The sequence below is a fragment of the Lutjanus erythropterus genome, chromosome 22 (genome assembly GCF_056507025.1).
Source record: "Lutjanus erythropterus isolate fLutEry1 chromosome 22, fLutEry1.hap2, whole genome shotgun sequence".
NCBI classification, from domain to species: Eukaryota; Metazoa; Chordata; class Actinopteri; order Lutjaniformes; family Lutjanidae; genus Lutjanus; species Lutjanus erythropterus.
This window is the reverse complement of record NC_139338.1, coordinates 13490789-13508992: the sequence shown is the minus strand read 5'-3', so window position 1 is coordinate 13508992 and position 18204 is coordinate 13490789. Positions and strand designations below refer to the sequence as shown.

The following is an 18204-nucleotide window of genomic DNA, read 5'->3' as shown; positions in this document are numbered from 1 at the left end:
ATCTTTTGTCAACATAAATCATACATAGTCAGGATGTAACATCTCTGATAACAGTTTTTAACAGATTTTGATATAAAAATGTATAGGAACTCCAAATTGTAATTAGCTCATCCTTGAATCTAGGTTGAAATTCTTGCCAAATTTGAAGAAATTCCCATGAGGCATTCTTGAAATATTGTATTCACGCGAATGTAAGGAACATGACATCACAGTGACCTTGACCTTTGACCGCCAGAATCCAATCAGGTCATATTTAAGTCAAAGTGGTCATTTGTACCTATCCAGGTGTTCTTGAGATATCGTGTTCTCAGGAATGAGGACGGGCATCACGATAATGGGGTTACCCTGGTAGCTCACTTGGTAGAGTGGCATTACCATGTATTCACGCTATGTCTTTACCGCAGGTTCAATTCCAACCTTTGTCCTGTTGCTGTATGTCACCCCCCTCTTCTTTTCGCACACATTTTCCTATCTATCTTCAACTGTCCTGTCCAATATTGGCAAAAACGAGCAAAAAAAAATCATCTCTAAAATGTAAATTGCATTTTCCTGGGTAGAGATCAACCATCAACATCCTTCAGTCATTCTATTTTCATATCATACACAATAGAAAGTGACACATATTCCAATTATTTTGCATGAGGTGGACACAGATGGTTTCTGCGGCAAACACGCTGTGGCTGCTATCGATGCTCATTTGTCTTTGCAGGAATATCGCATGCGGCAACCCACCGAACGCACCATAAATCTATTAATTTCCCGGCATAATGCCGATTGACAGCTGTGGAGGTTTGCTCGGCTACAGATGAAGGAGGAATTGTCATTATTAATATTCAGATTTATTGCTTTAGTTTGAGTTGGAACCCTTGAGGGGGAATGCTGTCTGATTTATATCCCCCTCCTCCTCAGCGCTCCATCTCTAATTGGACTTTTCTAATGATTAACTGAGCCACTCCATGACGAGGCCTCACTCCCTGCAGCCCGGCGAGGAATTTCCATCATTTGTAGGAGACTATTGATTATTTTTTCGCTGCCTTTTCCAGGGGTCCTTGGTTGGAATTTCCTGCTGAAGGCAGCATTCTCTCTTTAAAATGACTACACTCTTATGTAAATAAAACTGTAATAACATTTTTGCAATAAAATGTTTCTGATTTCTTTTACATTTGAGTTGCTTGGTTTAATAACCAAGGATATCATGTACAGTGCATACTAATATCTTGATAGAGATTGCCATCTGAGGATGTTTGTCTGGAGGAATAATATGTCTTGTTTTATTGAGCACGGTGGTGTGTATGTGTGCAATGTGTCTGAAGCAGCATTGAGCATCTTTTCTCTTCTGTTTCTGTCTCTTTGGAGATAAACAGCTGTGTCCTTGGGAGAGGGAACCATGCTGATCTTTTTTGTGAACTCCCCCTTTACCTTTCAGTTCCCTGTTGTGTGTATGTGTGTGTGTATGTGCGCGTGTGTGCATGCACACGTTTCCCTCTGTGGCAGATTTGAAAGCAGATTATGAGCCGGGCCTTTCATCAGCCCGCCGTCTCTCTCCTCTTTGTGTACTCTGATGCAGATTGAAAAGGATTTACTATAATCTGTAGACACATCACAAGTGTTGATGGCATTGTAAACAGCAAGGGAAGTGGCATTTGAATGTATGGATGCGACAAAAATGGTTATCATCATTCAAAGAAGACCGCAGCATTTTTAAAAAATCGTGTCCGTGCCTCCTTCGAGTTGCTCTTTTTTTTAAGTTTATGTCTGGGAAAGCGAAGAGAAAGCTTAGTCTGTGAGCCATAATCAAGAAGTGTGATGTTTCTGAGGAGACATGATCTATAACAGGAAGCGGTGACATGAACGAACGTGATTTGAATAAAAGCTATTATAAAATCTGAGACCAAATTGGCCCCTAAATCAAAGTAAAATCGATGCTTTGATTCTATGAACATCCATTTGCCTGAGCGTTTTTTTTTCTCTATTTTTAGCCGATGTGTACTTTTATTCTAGTCCCTGAACTTGATATTAATATCACAACACAAAAGCCCAGACAGGAATATTACACCCCATTTGAGCTGGATGTTAGTTTACTCTGTTTGCTTATTTGCTCAGTTTGTTCTTGAACGTTTTTTAAGGATTCAACAAAAAAGCGTGTGGACGCTAATTCACTGTGTCAGCCCAGCGGGGATTCAGGTAACTCTGCAGTGCAGAAAGCCTCCTGCTGCAGCTCTCGGTGTGTGCATAACAGATGTTCTTCATTTTGTCTCCACACAGGCCTTTTTCGTGAAGGACTACATTATGAATCACCCCGAGGATGGTGAGAAGATTGGGCGACTGAGAGAGCTCATGTTTGAACAGGTTTGTAATAAGAAATAAAATGACCCCTAAACCTTGGAAAGACCTTGGAAATATCATGCGACAAAACACTCTCAAGAACATGCCAGTAAGCAGACACTGAGTTGTTTTGTCAATTTACAGTACTATTTATAATGTCATTTAGTTTTTCTTTTTTTAAAGGGGATAAAATATCAATTAGGAGCGGAAAGCCAAACAACTTGTATGCAATTATACCTGCCAGAGCTGAACAGATACTGGATTTTTGAGGCCAGCATTCATTATCGACACTGTTAAAAATAACCTCAAACAGATATCTGGTATAGCTGCACCGCAATCAACTAATACACTGATATCGATATATATCAGTAATAAATTAATTTTGGCCAATATATGGTCCATGAGATTTATTGGTTCAGCTCTAGATGTATCAGGAGAGATTTATTTGCTGATATAATCCATGTTATTTCCAGATCTTTTCTGTCTTTCATTGTATTTACCATTGTTTTTGTTTAAAACCTAGGAAGCAGATGCTGTTAGCATCCAGGTGTTGCCTAAACCTGACCAAGTAGATTTGTTGTCCAATCATAACCAAGTAGTTTCGCTGCCGAAACCTACCCGAGGTGACTAAACCTAAGGAAGTAGCCCAGGCCTAACCAGTTGCGTTCGGTTCATAAGCCTAAACCTGACTTAGCAGTATTGGATCCTAGGCCTAAACCTAACCATGTACTTTTAATAGGGTGTTAATATCTGAATAGCTGTTGAGTGATTATTCTCATCTTGGTGCAAAAAGTTCCTAAGTATATATAAAAGTCTGGAGACTTATTTTAACCAAGCTAGTCTTTGGTTGTCTGTAACATCCAGAGATGCTAACCAGCTGTTGTTTTGCAGGCACACATTCTGGAGTACGGCCTCGCTGTGCATGAGAAGTTTGTTCCTCAGGACATGCGACCTCTGCACAAGAAGTTAGTGGACCAGTTTCATCTGATGAAATCCAGTCTCGGCATACAGGTAGGCCAGACGACACGACGTGGTAATGCATCTTAAAAAATGTATTTCAAAGGCTGCACATTTGTAAATTAATGAGGGATTTAAATATCAAGTTAAACAGAAGTTATTTTGCTTAATGACAGATCAATCATGTATTAGGAAGATTAAAACAATCCTGCTTGTGCTAATGATTTTGCTCAATTCATTTAGTCTCCTCAAATCTTTTTTTTGGTGGCGCTCACTGTATGTGACAACAGACCGCTGTGTTTAGACTTCCGAGTGAATGACCCCGTTATTCCACCCCTCATTAAACACACTTCCTTTATCTGCGAGAAACATTAAATCACGTACACTTCCTGCTCTCCAACTGAACATCCCACAGGAGTTTCCGTCTTACGTGAGAGCAAGCCCGGTTCACTTCACCAACGGGAGCCCAAGAACATGCAGGAACTCTGTGCCCAACATCATCAGCCCTGACGGAGGCAGAGGGGTCACCAGGCGCAGGTGACGACCTCTTTTGTTCAATGCTGTTGTCTATTTTCTGTTCTTTTGTAGTGTTTTATTGATGTAATGTTGTCAGTATTTCTTTCTTTCTTGTCTTCTTTATTTCTTCTGTTTTTATCTTTCTCTAATCTTTATTCTGTATTACATATTATATTAGATTTATTATAGATTAGATATTCAAAAAGCACCCCAAAATTTCAGTATTAAACTTCTGCTTCATATTGTGTCACCTTCTATTGCTGTCTCTTGGCGTACCGGCCTTCACTGCAGATCTCTCTGTTCATCTTACCTCCATTTTTTTTTTTCTTTTTACTTTTTTGTGTCCCCGCCTCACCTCCAGCACCACGCTCTGTGCCTCTGCTCTCTTCCTCCTTCTGTTCTTTACCGGTGCGGCTCCATCTGGGCATAGAAATGGGGTGGGGGCGGCTGGCTGGCAGCACCCACAGGGATATTTCTGTGTGGCTGCTGTCGGGCCAGCAGGCAGACTGTGCGTGTGTGTGTGTGAGAGTGTGCGCGAGTGTGTGTGTGTGTTTTGATGTGTTCAGTGACCCTGCCACTCTGTCTACCTGCGACATTCTACCTCCACAGTCCGATCCCAGGGGGCATAGCCACACAGAAAGATACAGACACACACATCACCTCCATCTCCTGGTGACATTTTGAGTTTTACTTATGAGTTTTGATTTCTTTTTTTTGTACTCTGTTTGGCAACACGGAACCAGGTTACATATATTTTTTATATCATTTCATCATTTCTGACTCACGACTTTTACTTTAACCTTCCTTTTAAAAAGTCCATCGTGTTTGTTCTATAACCTTTCTTTTAAACTTGCTTTTTAGCAGACAAATGCTCCATTGCTGCATCGATTATCTTCTTCTAATCTGACATTTTCGCTGTTTGTCTCTTTCTGTCCCCGCCTGCCTTTTCACGGCCTTGCGCTAAATTTTCGGTGAGTGAAACCTCTGATGGCGAATGAAACAAAACACCATAACCGATCTCTCTTGGCCAAAAGCCACCGTGACCATCTCTCTCTCTGTCTTTCTCTCACCCCCAGTGTCCTCAGCTATCCTGCGGTGAACCGCTACTCCTCGTCCTCTCTGTCGTCTCAGGCCTCCAACGAAGTCAGTAACATCACCGGGCAGTCCGAGAGTTCAGATGAAGTCTTCAACATGCAGGTGATCTCCCTCTCTCTACACTCTTAGAGATAAAGGTGCTGTGTAGAACCTTAAAGGGTTCTTCAGCTTGTCCCCATCAGAGAATCCTTTTTGGTTCCTGGTAAAACATTTTATAAAGGAACCCTTTCAGATAGTTCTACCTAGAGCCCAACATAAAGGGTTATACTCAGAACCCTTAGTGAAATGTTTCACCTAGAATTCTCTATCAGAGGTTTTAATGCGAAGCCTACTATGGTGTAATGGTTCTACCAAGAACCCTTTTATATTCCATGGGTTTTTATTCAGAAGACACTCAGGGGTTTCCCACAGAGAACCCTTTTATTTTTTTGGTACAAAGAACTCTTGACCAAAGAGTTCTTCAGCAATCCTTGAAGAACTCTTTGGGTTCTTTGGATAAAAAGGGTTCTAACAAGGGTGCTAACAGGGGTGGTAACAAGAACCGATCCAAGGGGTTCTACCAAGGACGCTTCTGTATTTTGGGATTTTATCTAGAACACACTCGAGGCATTATACCACATTCCAGAAGAACCCAGCGAAGGTGGAACTACTGAGCACCTTTTTCATAGGTTTTGTCTAGAACACACTCAGGAAGTTATACTGAGAACCCTTTAATATTATGGAACAAATAACCCTTGAAGAAAGAGTTATTTGACAATCTTTGAAGAACCCTTGACAACCCCTATCTTCAGAAAGGGCTCTTCAGAACCAGTTGGCTCTGGGAAGAACCTCAGCCCTTCAGGAAGAACCCTTTTAGAAACCTTATTTCTAAGAGTTTACAAAGACTCTTAAGGTAGTAGATTGAGTCCACGTCCCAACATGCTCATTGGCCTCCTGCTCCCGACAGATTTCACTTGCAATTCTTTTTAATCCACTTCGTTCCGTTTGTGACCCTTCCTCTCTGTAGTCCTCCCTGCTTGTTCCGAGCTTCTTCTTCTTCCAAGAAAATTGTCATGATTATATCAAATAAGGACATGGTGTTTTGTGTTGTCCGTCCAGGGAGCTCGCTGGGGTTGGGCAGTAATCTAAACTAGATTTGGCCAATTCAGGAAGCTGCCGACAACTCCTGGCAAGCTGTCCGCCACACCTGGCAGGCCTGGAAGAACAGGAAGCAGAGAAAAAAGGCTGTTGTCGAGGATCTGACTGAACCTATTACAATGTTTTTGAACATCATAGCTTTTATTCTATAGATCAAGTACAATTCACTGAACGGTGATCCTAAAGACAAGTATTATTACAGAGCAGAAGTGCACTAAGCCTTTAAACCCCGCCCTCCAGGAGAGACACACTTTAAAGGTTTCACTTGCAGACTCTGTGATGGATTTTACAAACATTTATTTTAACTAGAGCATGTTTTTTGGCTTGTTTTCTTTTTTTTTTAATCACCACAATGGATAAAGTAATTCTGACTCATCAAGAATCATCTGTAGAGCAGGGTAACATTTAAAAAATGAAGATTATAGTACCAATACCAGTACCCTTAAAGTGATACTTCATTCAATAACCATCATGTGAAGCATTCTTGAAACAATCTTTAATTTTATGCATTCATTTTCATCAGACGGCACAAGCGTGTAGTATAGTCACATCACATAAAATCAAAATACACTTGTGGTAATTGGCTGTGAGCAAAAACATATAAATAGTAATTTTTTCTTGATCTGGGTACAAGAATACTTTCTAACCACAGACTCAGATTCCCATTAGGTCTTAACTTCTTACATTAAAGTCTGTAGACTACTAAGATCTGTTATGTAATATTATAATTACTGTATATGCACAGCTTGACATATTTCACACGCTTACATACTTTACCTCAATTGTGTTCAATAAACTGAGCCTGAGGGTGCATTATTGAACTGGAAATGGTAGTCTGTAGTAGTCAATAATCAATAAATAAGAATGGTTGGAACCATTAATTGTAATGTTACATGTTGTATCTATGTTATTGTTGTCGTATTACTTGAAAATTTTTAAAGGGATACTTTGACATTTTGGAAAATATGCTTATTGAATTTTATGATAAGATGATAACATCTGTACAGTAAATATAGCTCTTATATAGTCTATAGTCACCCTGAAGTTGCCAGGCAACAGAAGCAGACTAATTATTTCTCTATTCTTTGTTTTTTTTATTTTATGTTTCTAATATATGTTGTTGTTGTCTTTGCACCTACAGCCCAGTCCGTCTACCTCAAGCCTCAGCTCCAACCATTCTGCCTCGCCCAATGTCACCAGCTCAGCCCCGTCCAGTGCCAGAGGTGAGACTGGCACTCTTTTTTTTTTTTTTTTTTTTTTTCTAACAGTGTGATACAATGTGGGCTTTTAGCTGATGTTTCAATCCAAAGTGACTCACCCGGAGGAGGCAGACAGAGGTTCAGCTGGACACACCGGACAAGGAGAGTGAACCTTTGACCTCTCAGTGACACGATGTTCTCTCAAACCACTGCAGCGTCCTGTCTGGTGAGGTTAGCGAGGTTAGACGACAGCTAGGGCTACACGCAGGAGAGGGAGATAAGGTTAAAAAAAAAGAGAGAGAGAGAGAGAGAGAGAGAGAGGAGAGAGCGGTTTGAGACTGGAAAATAGAGAGAATACAAAATGAGCTGAGATGAAAAATGAAATGGTCTGAGACGTGGAGACAAATGCTGTTGAAAGAAACATGCAGCCAGTGAAAATGCAAGACAGAGTGAGAGATGATTACGGCTCTATAAGGAGGATCCCCTCCTGGACCTCAGTACATTCTCCTGTCCAGCTTCTACACTCTGAGAAACACAGGTGCTAATAGAACCATATTGGGTTCTTTGACTTGTTCCCATTGGACAATCTTTTTGGCTCCTGGTAGATCCTTTTATAAAGGTTCCAATGGAACCCTTTCAGAGAATTCTTCCTAGAACCCAGCGTAAATAGTTATACAACCATCTGTTACAGCTTACCCCCAGAACCCCAAATGAGAGGTTCTACAGAGAACCCCTCTATGATGTAATGCTTCCACTCAGAACCTTCTCCGTCATAGAGGTGCTATAAAGGTATCAAGAGCCCACCCTGGTGTTCTACCAAGAACCCTTTGTAATTTAAAATTAACATTTGACAAATATAAGATTTTTGTGGCAACCAGAAAACAGAAACGGGTTCTTAAGCTTGTCCCCATAGGAGAACCCTTTTTGATTCCTGGTAGAACATTTCATAGAGTTTTCTCTTTGAACCTTTTCAGTGAGTTCTACTGAGAACACAACATAGAGGGTTAAATCTAGAACCATTTGTGACAGATTCTATCCAGAACCCTTTATACAAGGTTCTACAGAGAACCCTCCTACGGTGTAGTGGTTCTACCCAGAACCGTCTCTGGGGCTTCTATTAACAACCTCCTACGTCTTCTAAGGAAGAACCTTGGGGTTCTACCAAGAACCTTTTGTCATCTAAAACTGTCATTTGGCAAATACAAGGTTTTCACTCCTGTCCACCTTCTAAGAGTTCTACCAAGAACCCTTTTGTACTGAGGGGGATCTAAAAAAAAAACCCTCTTGTCTACTGAGGAAACATATTATATTCTGCAGATGAGACAAAAAATCTTTAATCACATAGATTGTATATTGTGGCCATCTGTCATTTTAATTATCTATTTTACAATTATCATTGAAAAACATTTTTTATGCTCATGCTTTCAGTCATTGAAGAACCTTTTTGGAACCCTTGTTTCTAAGGATATACTTCGGAGTGTGAATATCTAATACCCTCTCTGTCTGCCCTCTTATCTGGCTGTGTTCAAACGTGTTCCTGCCTGATCCACATCATAAAGAGTAAGAATATATGAAGACGTTTATGGAAGCGTATACACTCCCCTTTGGCGAGCTGCTGGCAGCGGGCGGCACCCTTATAAAAGTGGCCTCTGTCTACCCATAAAGCCCGGAGAGAATTATTGCGAGTGTGTTATCTGAATGAGAGCCAACGATGGCTATCTCATACTCATATGATAGCCCTCCAAGTGGTATCACATTCGCTAATGGATCAAGGGCTACACAGTGGCTAACCGCAGACGAGCGGAAGTGCGAGGGAAAATTGTGTATTTGCGTACAGCGTGTGTGTGTGGGCCTTTGTGTTTTACCTCATTGTGTGTGTTACATATGTTTCTTTGTCTGGTGTGATTGTCCAGTCTTACTGAGGAGTGTGTATGTGTGGGGGGAAGGGGGGGGCAGGCCATTTATCATGTTGTGGAGCCGGTGAAGCTGAAAGAATGGTGGAGAGGCTTGGAGGGAGAAAGAGAGATTGGCCTTTCCTGATTGCCAGTATTTGTGGGTAATAGTCTAACACCTTGCCTCTATTTGGTCCCTTATGTGTCGCGCATGGTTTTGTGTGTGTGTCTGTGTGTGTGTGTTACCGCTCCTAACATCTGACGCCGTCCCTTCCAGGTTCACCCCAGATGGCAGAGAAACACAAGCATTCCAGAGAAAATGCCTGTCTGTCTCCCCGAGAGAGGCCGGTCAGCGCCATCTTCCCCAACCCCCTGGACCCTGCACAGGTTGGCGCACACACACAACCACATTCATACATTCATCTACACACATGCTAGGTTTGGTCGATTCAACCAGAATGAATGGCACAGTAAAGCCATTTATTGAATCTGGCTATATCTGATGTTCCAGTGTAGAATTCATTTTAAATGTCAAGTAAAAGCAACTCTAACAAGTGATTATACGTCACCATTTTATGTTAAAACAGAAGGATATTCACATGCAAGTGAAAACAGAAAGACAAATGAGCTTTGGACCTTTCAGTGACCGAACAATGAGGAAATTTATCTGCTAGTGCGAAGAAATATTGAGAATTTGCTCCTGCTTTCACAGGACTAGTTCTGGGTTGTTTTTGTGGAAACAAAAACAAAAACAAATGCAAATCAAATGTTTCCTGGGGAACTGATTATTTTCTCTGTTGATGAAAAGTTAAGCCAGCAATAGAAGCACCAGAGTTATTATAGTTTTGTATTTTTCATTCGTTTTTATCATGAATTCCATTTAAAAATTTTTGTTTTCTTTTTTTTTTGTAACAGCCAAGATTTAATAAACAATATTATATTACAAATACAGACACAACACAGACATAATACAGACAACCCATGACAACATATGAACCGATGCCTCAAGGCATTTCCTATAGATTTGTATTTTAACTGTACATCTAAACCCTTTGTGATACCGGATACTGGACAAAAATTTTGCAACTAAACTTTGCCAGCTAAAATTAAAATGTTATTGTTCCATGTTTCCACACAAATTCTTATGACATGATTATGACATTATGGCACAAGTAGCCTATTACATATTTTATATTAAAGCCTGTCGCTTGCCTGTTACCTTTATCATCTATTACAGTGACAAATCTGAACAAAGTTGCTGGACAAAGAAAGAATGTTTACACATGGACTGTTTCAGTGTAGTCCTGACCTGCGCTGATATCAGATGAATTTTGACCTCTTTCTCCGCAATGGCAGCCACGTTTCATGAGCGCTCGCTCTCAATCCCGAAAAGAAACAGGACCCCCAACCCTCCAGCTGTACATGGCCACGTGCAAAATGGAGGGTATGGCCAAGTGCTCTGATAAATAGTTAAAGGTACAACACTGTCATAACTATGATCCCCACTGCAACAATGACGAGTTTTGAATTCCCTGCAGCTCCTCTTCTCCATAGCAACGGTGACCAGGACTCATGAGTTGTGTAGTAATTAGGCTCGCTTAATGGACAAAACAGGATTTCTCAGAAACAAAGTTGAAATAATGGCAATGGCCAAAACCTTTAGAATTTATAAACATTTAGAAAAAATATCTGGTAAAGTCCTGTCTTTCTGTGTTAAGTAACATCAGTAAAACAAAATACAGAATGCTGTACGCAGATGGACATATTCACTGTTTTTTTTTTCCTCAGGAGGGTTATGGAAGAGGAACGCTCATTTTTCTCATGTTTGCGGCCGTCACAGATGGCTGCGTTTTCTTCAGTCAACATATATATGTTTTCTCACACATTGCTCTTTGCATGTTTGCCCAATACTGCATCCGCCCATGAGGTGCAAACCGTGGCAGAAAACAAGGTCACCGACTGTACGTGACGTACAACTCATCTCAGTAGGTGACTTCTGTCTCCTCGGATGATTGCACAGCCCTTTTTGTAGCTGAGCGCTGGTTTTTTCAAGAGCAGCTGATACTGATAGTAAACTAAAGTCCGACAGTTGAGCTTTGCCTCATATTCTGTGAAAAAAAAAAAACAAAACACTCCAGTCATGTTAACCACAAGAACGAGCGCCAGCAAGAACAACATAATATTGCAGTTTCCTCTGTAGCTGAAGGGCAGCAAGTAATGCAATCACACACTCCATCCGCAGTGACAAAGCTACTGTAACAGAAAAAAAAGTGTTTGTTTTTCTGTCGTCTCTAACAGTCGGAGCTGACGCTGCTGGCACAGTTCACCCTGTTTGTTTTGAATCAAAAGAATCATTTTAATTCTACAGATGAATAGATGTCGGGAGGCCTGACAATTATTTCTAACCTGACAGCGGTGAAGGACTAGCTATTAGTTGCTAATGGAATATTGATTATTAGAAGCATTGATCACTTGTATCATTTTCTGTAATTAGAGCAACAGGGTAAGAAAAAGCCATCTTATTTTCTCTGTTTTCGAGGATGGAGGGAGAGAGCTCACCCACTTCTACAAATATCACAGTAGACATAAAGGTCATTACGTATTCAGCACTCTTTCTCTCTGTCTGTGTCTGTCTGACTCCGTTGCCATGTCTGTCTATTCTATTGAATTTTTCAGGGGAAAGATTTCACACCTTGATATTTATTTTTACCGTCCAGTGTCCAATTATTCCTCCATGCGTTTTTGCTTGTGTCGCTCCACGTGCGCTCTTTGTTGCTTGCGTGTACTTGGTTAATTTTGGACCGTCTCTTCTGTGTGCAGAGAGCTCCTCCTCATCAGATAGGTGACGCCACTTTGCCGAGGAGTGACCCCAACCTCTCGGCCCCAGACAAAGGTAAAACACCATGTTTTGCATATCCCTTTACACCCCTCATGCACTCATGATTGTCCACATTCTCAGAAACCGTCGAAGAACCCTCTCACAACAGGGATTCCCCTCCAGCAGAATAATAATGCGACATATAAACACTTTTTTATTAAAGCCATTTCGAAGCTATTTGTTTAATATTATTTTTATTGCTTTGTGTGCTCTTTATTGTTATTTAAAAAAGCATTTATCCCAAGTCCCCCAGCATGTGTCCATTAAACATAATTTCTGCAGAATCTTTTAACAAAAAGCTCTCTTCAGTGGAGCACAATAACACTCTTATTACTTACTGATATTTACACTGCTATCCAGTGTGGTGGCTGTGTGTCCAGACCTGCAGTTTGCAAGTGTTAGTGATGTCAAAACACCAGAAAATAAGTAGTTGGTAGCAATACAGAGAAATTCATGATTCTCTATTTCAATTTGGTACCACAGTAAAAAAACAACAACAACAGTAATAAAATTCAGCCATTGTTATTTTTCTTTGCCACCTGAAATAAAAACTCTTCTGTGCTTCGAGGACAAAAGACTGAGGGGGGTATTTATTAAGCCTGACTCAAATCTCTGTCAGGGGAGCAATGGAGTCCAAAAGAGATTTCTGTTGCTGAACTTTGAATAGAACTTGAATTTAAAGTGCAAGCGACGATTTAAATTTATTGACATGGTGATAGACCTTTTGTCTGAAAAGATTTATTTCCACCAAAAGTATATTTTAATGACAGATGACACAGACTGAACGGTAGGAGTCAGGATGGTAACCTACTACTGTGAGCTATGGTTTCATACGTTAGCCTAAAAACAGTAGCCTTTAATGTGTTCACTATATTGCATGGCAGCGATTATTCTCCGATGTTCCAGGTGGGATCCTCAAATGTGGTTCTGCTGTATTCCAGATTGTAATTTCCCCCAACTCCTGATTGATCAGCAACTGAAAAGACGAGGGATATTGAAAATCTGGAGGGACAAGGGACCATATCGCAAGCTATAGCAACATGCTAATGGTAACATTAGCATTAGCATTAAGGGAAGACGTAAATGAATTCTTCCATTTATATCTCAGAATTCATTCACGCCTTTTCTGTCATATTGTGTAACACTATCAAAAGGTAACGTAAAGTGGCTGAATGCTAACATTAGCTGTTATAGCTAATGGGTTATCAAATATGTTGTTTGACTGTGAAATATGGCCCAATGTCCCCCCAGATTTTCACTGTCTATTGCTCTTTCAGTTGCTGATCAACAGGGACTCAGTGAAATGATAGTGGTTTGTCAGATTTAAAAGTTTGAAAGTTTATGTGACCTGGAACGCAGCTGTACAGTATTTGACCTTCCCCGTATGACCACTGTGTGAATATGGTGAACTGCATTTCTGGTACCTACAGTACTGCAGAGAGATGAGCACCGCCATGTTTTCAGCTTTTTGGCATTGACTCGGCACTGAAGTATCAGCTCTCGTGACATCCCTAGTGTTTTGTGTGTGTGTGTGTGTGTGTGTGTGTGTGTGACAGTTTGACCACAGAGTGACTAGAGGCATCTGTCTTAACGCAGCTGCTTCAGGGAGCTCCTTGGGACACACACACACACATATATATGCGCTCTTAAACACACACACATGCTGGGCTCCATTTTCCTCCTGCTCCAAACCAGACACTCCGTCTAGATTACGGCATTTCATCTTCCCTCATCCTGAAAGAGTAATGAAATGGCAGGTACTATCCCTGCGACGCTGATGGACGTGTGTGACATTCATATGTATGAATGCATATCTATTAGTTAAGCCCCCTGGTTGTCATTTTGCTCCCGCGTACTCAAGGAGAGATGCATATGTCTTGCATTTTCCAGGAAAAAATATGCCTGTGAATTGAGTCTGAAAGCTGACCCCCTCACATGTAATTAGAAGAAGACTGAACTTCTGCAAAGCTGAGTATAAAAAGAACTGTATTTATTTAAAAAAAAAAGAGCAGCTTTCAGAGCACTTTGTGAAATAATTAGGGAGGATTGCGGAAGAGACACCTTAAAAATAAAGAGCGAGAAGTGTGGATGCGATAGCTTCCTTGTGACTCACACACAAAGACACACCTTTCCATGTGAGTCAAGTGTGATCCGTAAATAATGCAGCGAGAGCTAGATGAACCGCCGCAATATGGTGACATGACACCTTTGTGCATACGACAATGAGGAAAAGGTGCCAAAATTTACACAAAACCTGCGATTGTGATTGTCGCATCCCCTGCCTTGAACTTTAAATCATAACTGCAGGCACCGAAAATAGAGTGTTGTTTAAATATGAGTCCAGTTTGCAGTCATATAAATATGAAAAACAACCTTTCGAAGCCTCGGTAATGTTTGTCCAGAAGCTGCAGGCTGCCGCAACTTAAACCTGAACAATCTCCCTGACTGTTTATTCAAGTATAGTGTCTGGTTACATTTTATATTAACAGAAATGTCTGCACTTGAAGCAGGTAGAAAGTACTTCATTAATCCCTCATTAGGGAAATTCAGTAAAGTGTCGGCTAGCTACTTCAACTGCAGACATTTCTGGAGCTACTTAAGAGCTTTAAGTTTGATTGAATTGAACCTATAAACCTCGAGACCAATAAAACTTGTAGATTCTGTTTTAACTGTTTGGTAACCAAAGTAATTAGGGTCAGGACCTGATTTAAGAAAAAAAACATTAAGTTAAGATAAGATGTGTATTAAACAAACATCCTAACTTCTCAAAATCCTCAGAAGGATAACTATTATGTTACTAACGGCGACAAAGCATCAGTCTATAAGTCAGTCTGTAAGTTAGTTAGGATTTGCTTCTGTGATACCAAACCTTTCTTAGACTCCTCTTATCTTAAGTTAGAACGTTTCTGTAATACGCCCTCTGAATACTAAACACAGACAGTCTGAGATTTCTAATAAAAACAGCGTTGGTAAAGTGAAGTGTATTTTCCATTTATAGTTGATTTCTGTTAATATGAAACTGTATATTTAGGAAAATCTATTGCATCTACTGTTTTCAAGCTAAATATGAAAGTGTGGCATTGCACAGAACAACACCTTTATTTTGTCTCTATTTTTGGACATTTTTCACAATGTAAACAACACTGAATCTATATAAAAAGCTGCCTTGAAAAAAAAAACTATGGTGAAATGCACTTAAATGTCAGTGGGGAAAAATAACATGAAAGACCAGTCAGATGTAAACAATAACTAATTATTGTTTTAATGCAAAGTCAGTGACCTGCGTGCATCTGACATTGTGTGTTCTTAATTGGTAAAAAAAAAAAGTCCATCCTCCACTGCCCACAAACATCGCTTCTTCAGAGCTTTGTTTAGCCGCCTGACCTTCATGTCATGTCTCTGCCAGTAATGTGAGCTAATGTTAATGTTGCTGGGAAGAAACAAAGAAAAGCATTTATTGAGTAAAATCATCTACGGTCTCTCTGAAAAGGGCAGGAGAGACAGGACAAAAAACAACAAATCAAAGATTGAGACATGCCTCATAATTCCAGGAAGACAATGATTAAAAAATTAGACTGACTGGAACAGGTAATGCTGAAAACTACGCTTAACATCTTAAGCATCGATCTATCACATTAATTATTATATAAAATCATTAAATGAGTAGCAGCCAGAATGAAAAAAAAAAAATCTTTCAGTTTAACAATTAAAACTCAGGATTGTTTGGATGTTTTGGATTTGATTTGAGTTTTAAAACAGACTATTTGCTACAAATTAAAAAAAAAACTTCTGATGACACATTATTGTTAATATGGTATGTTTAATGTTATTCCATTATTAATATGCCAAAATAATTTCAGTATGATTTATTTACTCCCTTAAAAACAAGCTTGAGCAAATTGTTCAATTGATATTTAGTAATAAATGTAATGATGTTAAAATATAACATTTACCATTTTTATGAAATTAAAAACTTATGACCATTCTTTGTTGATCATTCATTGTTTCATACATAAAAAGTGTTATTACATATTTGTAAATGGATTTTGATACTTTTATCATAATGCACCATCTCAGCTGTTTGTCAGAGGTCTATATAAAAAAAACTGCTGTGTCTTTTTGGAGAAAAACATTTAAAAAATTGCCCCACAGAACTAAAAAAATGCAATGTCCTATGAGGACATTCAAGGGTTAATCCTGATCGGTGCACAGAAGTACATGACATCACCTTTTCCCCACTCACAAAAAGGAAAACAACAGATATGAAATAGCCGGGTTTGAGCGAGTACTCAGCTAAAACGAGTGCCTGGTACAGATAATGCACTTTTTACACCTACAAATATCATCAGAGTTAAATGCGTCAACATCAGTACTCTTGACAAAGTATTGGGTCACTAATACTGTTTGTGTTTATTCACTAATCATTTCTGATCAACCTATATCAAAGCAGATTTAAATAAACAACCTCATCTGTCCTTTCAGAATATATATATATTGACACAAAACTGTTTTAAATTTGGATGGAATTGTAACAAACGTCATCATATGTTGTATCTTGAGCAGCGTCTGCACAGTGTTACTGCAGTTTTCCTGTTCTAAATATGACAATCAGCTCCTCATACTTCATTAGTTTCCAGTTCCATACCGTCCATCTGAAATGTCCATGACTCCACTGTGTTCTCCATACTGTCTTGTGTTATCTCATAACCTGTTGAGTGACGTTGTGATGTCTCTGTGTGCTGTAAGTGAAACCCACACCCAGTAGCTGGAGCCTTGACAGTGTCAAAGAGGGCGCTCCATCCTTCTCTGACTCTGTTGGCAAATTGCTATGCCCTCCAGTACCTCCTAGGCCACCGTACTCAGGTAAACCGCCCAATCATGGCGACTTCTGCAGATGACGAATGGTACTAATTTTCCGCTCAGACTTTTAACACCTGGCACCCTCCTGCTGTGACATTTTCCCATCCGAGTCTCTCAGCTGACTGTTTTCCTGGCTTGCTGCTGCCTGGTATCATCCACATACATACATGACAACGTTTTCTTTACTAACTGGCTTGCAATGCTGATATTTTCTGGTGTTTTAGTTCAGAGCAATTCTGAAAATCTGTGTGGACTTTGAGAGGGGCTGAAGTCAATCCCAATTGAAATTCCTGTCAATTGCAGGATTTATGTTTGATTTTTTTTACCCCTCTTTCAAGCCCCCTGAGAAATTAATGTCATTAAATCTCATCCATGAAGCCCAACTGTGTTTTACTTATTTACTTATTTACAGATGCAACAGGCTTGACTTATTCCCCAGTGCTTTCTGATTTATTGTCCTGCCCAGCAGCGTAATAAGCAGATGGAGTGTGCGTTTTTTCTTCTTCTCCTCCACTTTTTTCTGCCCTCATTGCATAAAGCAGTAACAGCTGTTGGATGTAGAAACAGCTTAAGGCAGCCTAAAGGACCTGCAGAACATCAGCGCTTATTTGACTCATTGATGCTTTAAGCCACCGGCCCTCTCAGCTCCGTGTGTGTGTGTGTATGTTTGCATGACTCACGCTGTCTCATCACGGTGAACGGGAAGAAAAACGCTCCCCTAATTTGAATTTCCCCTCTTTTCTTTTCCCTCCTTGTCAGCAGGCTCCTCTGCTAAAAACATGAGGTCGCAGTCACCTGTCTCCGCGTCCAGATCGCCGCAAAAGGTTTGTTCTCTCTCTGTCACAAGTCTGAATTTTTAGGCTTTTTTTTTTCTTAAGTTTCTCTTTCTTTTCCCTGAGACAGCCCGACCTTGCTTAGCGACAGCCCCGGGGCCTTTATCCTGTCTTACCGGCCAGCTCCAGGGTCTTTATCCTACTCTGTGTCAACTCAAGGCCTGGGAGCTTTGCATTACTGCTCACTGAAGGTGCTAACTGCTCCAGTGCTGCTGATTTTGTAGTTTTTATGACACGGCTGTCCCAACGAGGACCCAAAACGGGACTGGCTGGAGGGCATTCATTGTGTTAGTTAAATGTACACCTGGTAGACGCCAACTGGTGTCCGCTTGAGCTCTGAGAGTTGGACTGCTTTCCAAAAATGTGCAAAACCAGATGGATTTACTACATGTACTGTACTTGTCAGTTAAAGGGTAATTAACCCTAAAGGGGACAACAGTTTTTTTAAATTGGTCCAGTACTGGGTGAGACCGCTGCAGCCAGCAGAAGCAAAACTGTGTCAAAGTAAGTCC

At 40.3% G+C, this 18204-nt stretch overlaps 1 protein-coding gene across 7 annotated transcripts in view; it reads left to right on the top strand.

The window, feature by feature from the left end:
- dock4b (dedicator of cytokinesis 4b) overlaps nucleotides 1-18204 on the top strand; it is a 169673-nt gene that overhangs the window by 145367 nt on the left and 6102 nt on the right. For 2 of the 7 annotated variants that reach the window (XM_084710674.1, XM_084710669.1), the window contains 9 exons: nucleotides 2266-2349; nucleotides 3217-3336; nucleotides 3698-3819; nucleotides 4875-4995; nucleotides 7172-7253; nucleotides 9399-9508; nucleotides 11942-12014; nucleotides 16746-16862; nucleotides 17622-17683. In XM_084710674.1, the coding sequence (XP_084566800.1) occupies nucleotides 2266-2349; nucleotides 3217-3336; nucleotides 3698-3819; nucleotides 4875-4995; nucleotides 7172-7253; nucleotides 9399-9508; nucleotides 11942-12014; nucleotides 16746-16862; nucleotides 17622-17683 (891 nt within the window). Of the gene's footprint in view, nucleotides 1-2265; nucleotides 2350-3216; nucleotides 3337-3697; nucleotides 3820-4874; nucleotides 4996-7171; nucleotides 7254-9398; nucleotides 9509-11941; nucleotides 12015-16745; nucleotides 16863-17618; nucleotides 17684-18204 lie in introns of all 7 variants that reach the window. The other 5 variants (XM_084710671.1, XM_084710668.1, XM_084710670.1 and 2 more) reach the window with 4 other exon arrangements.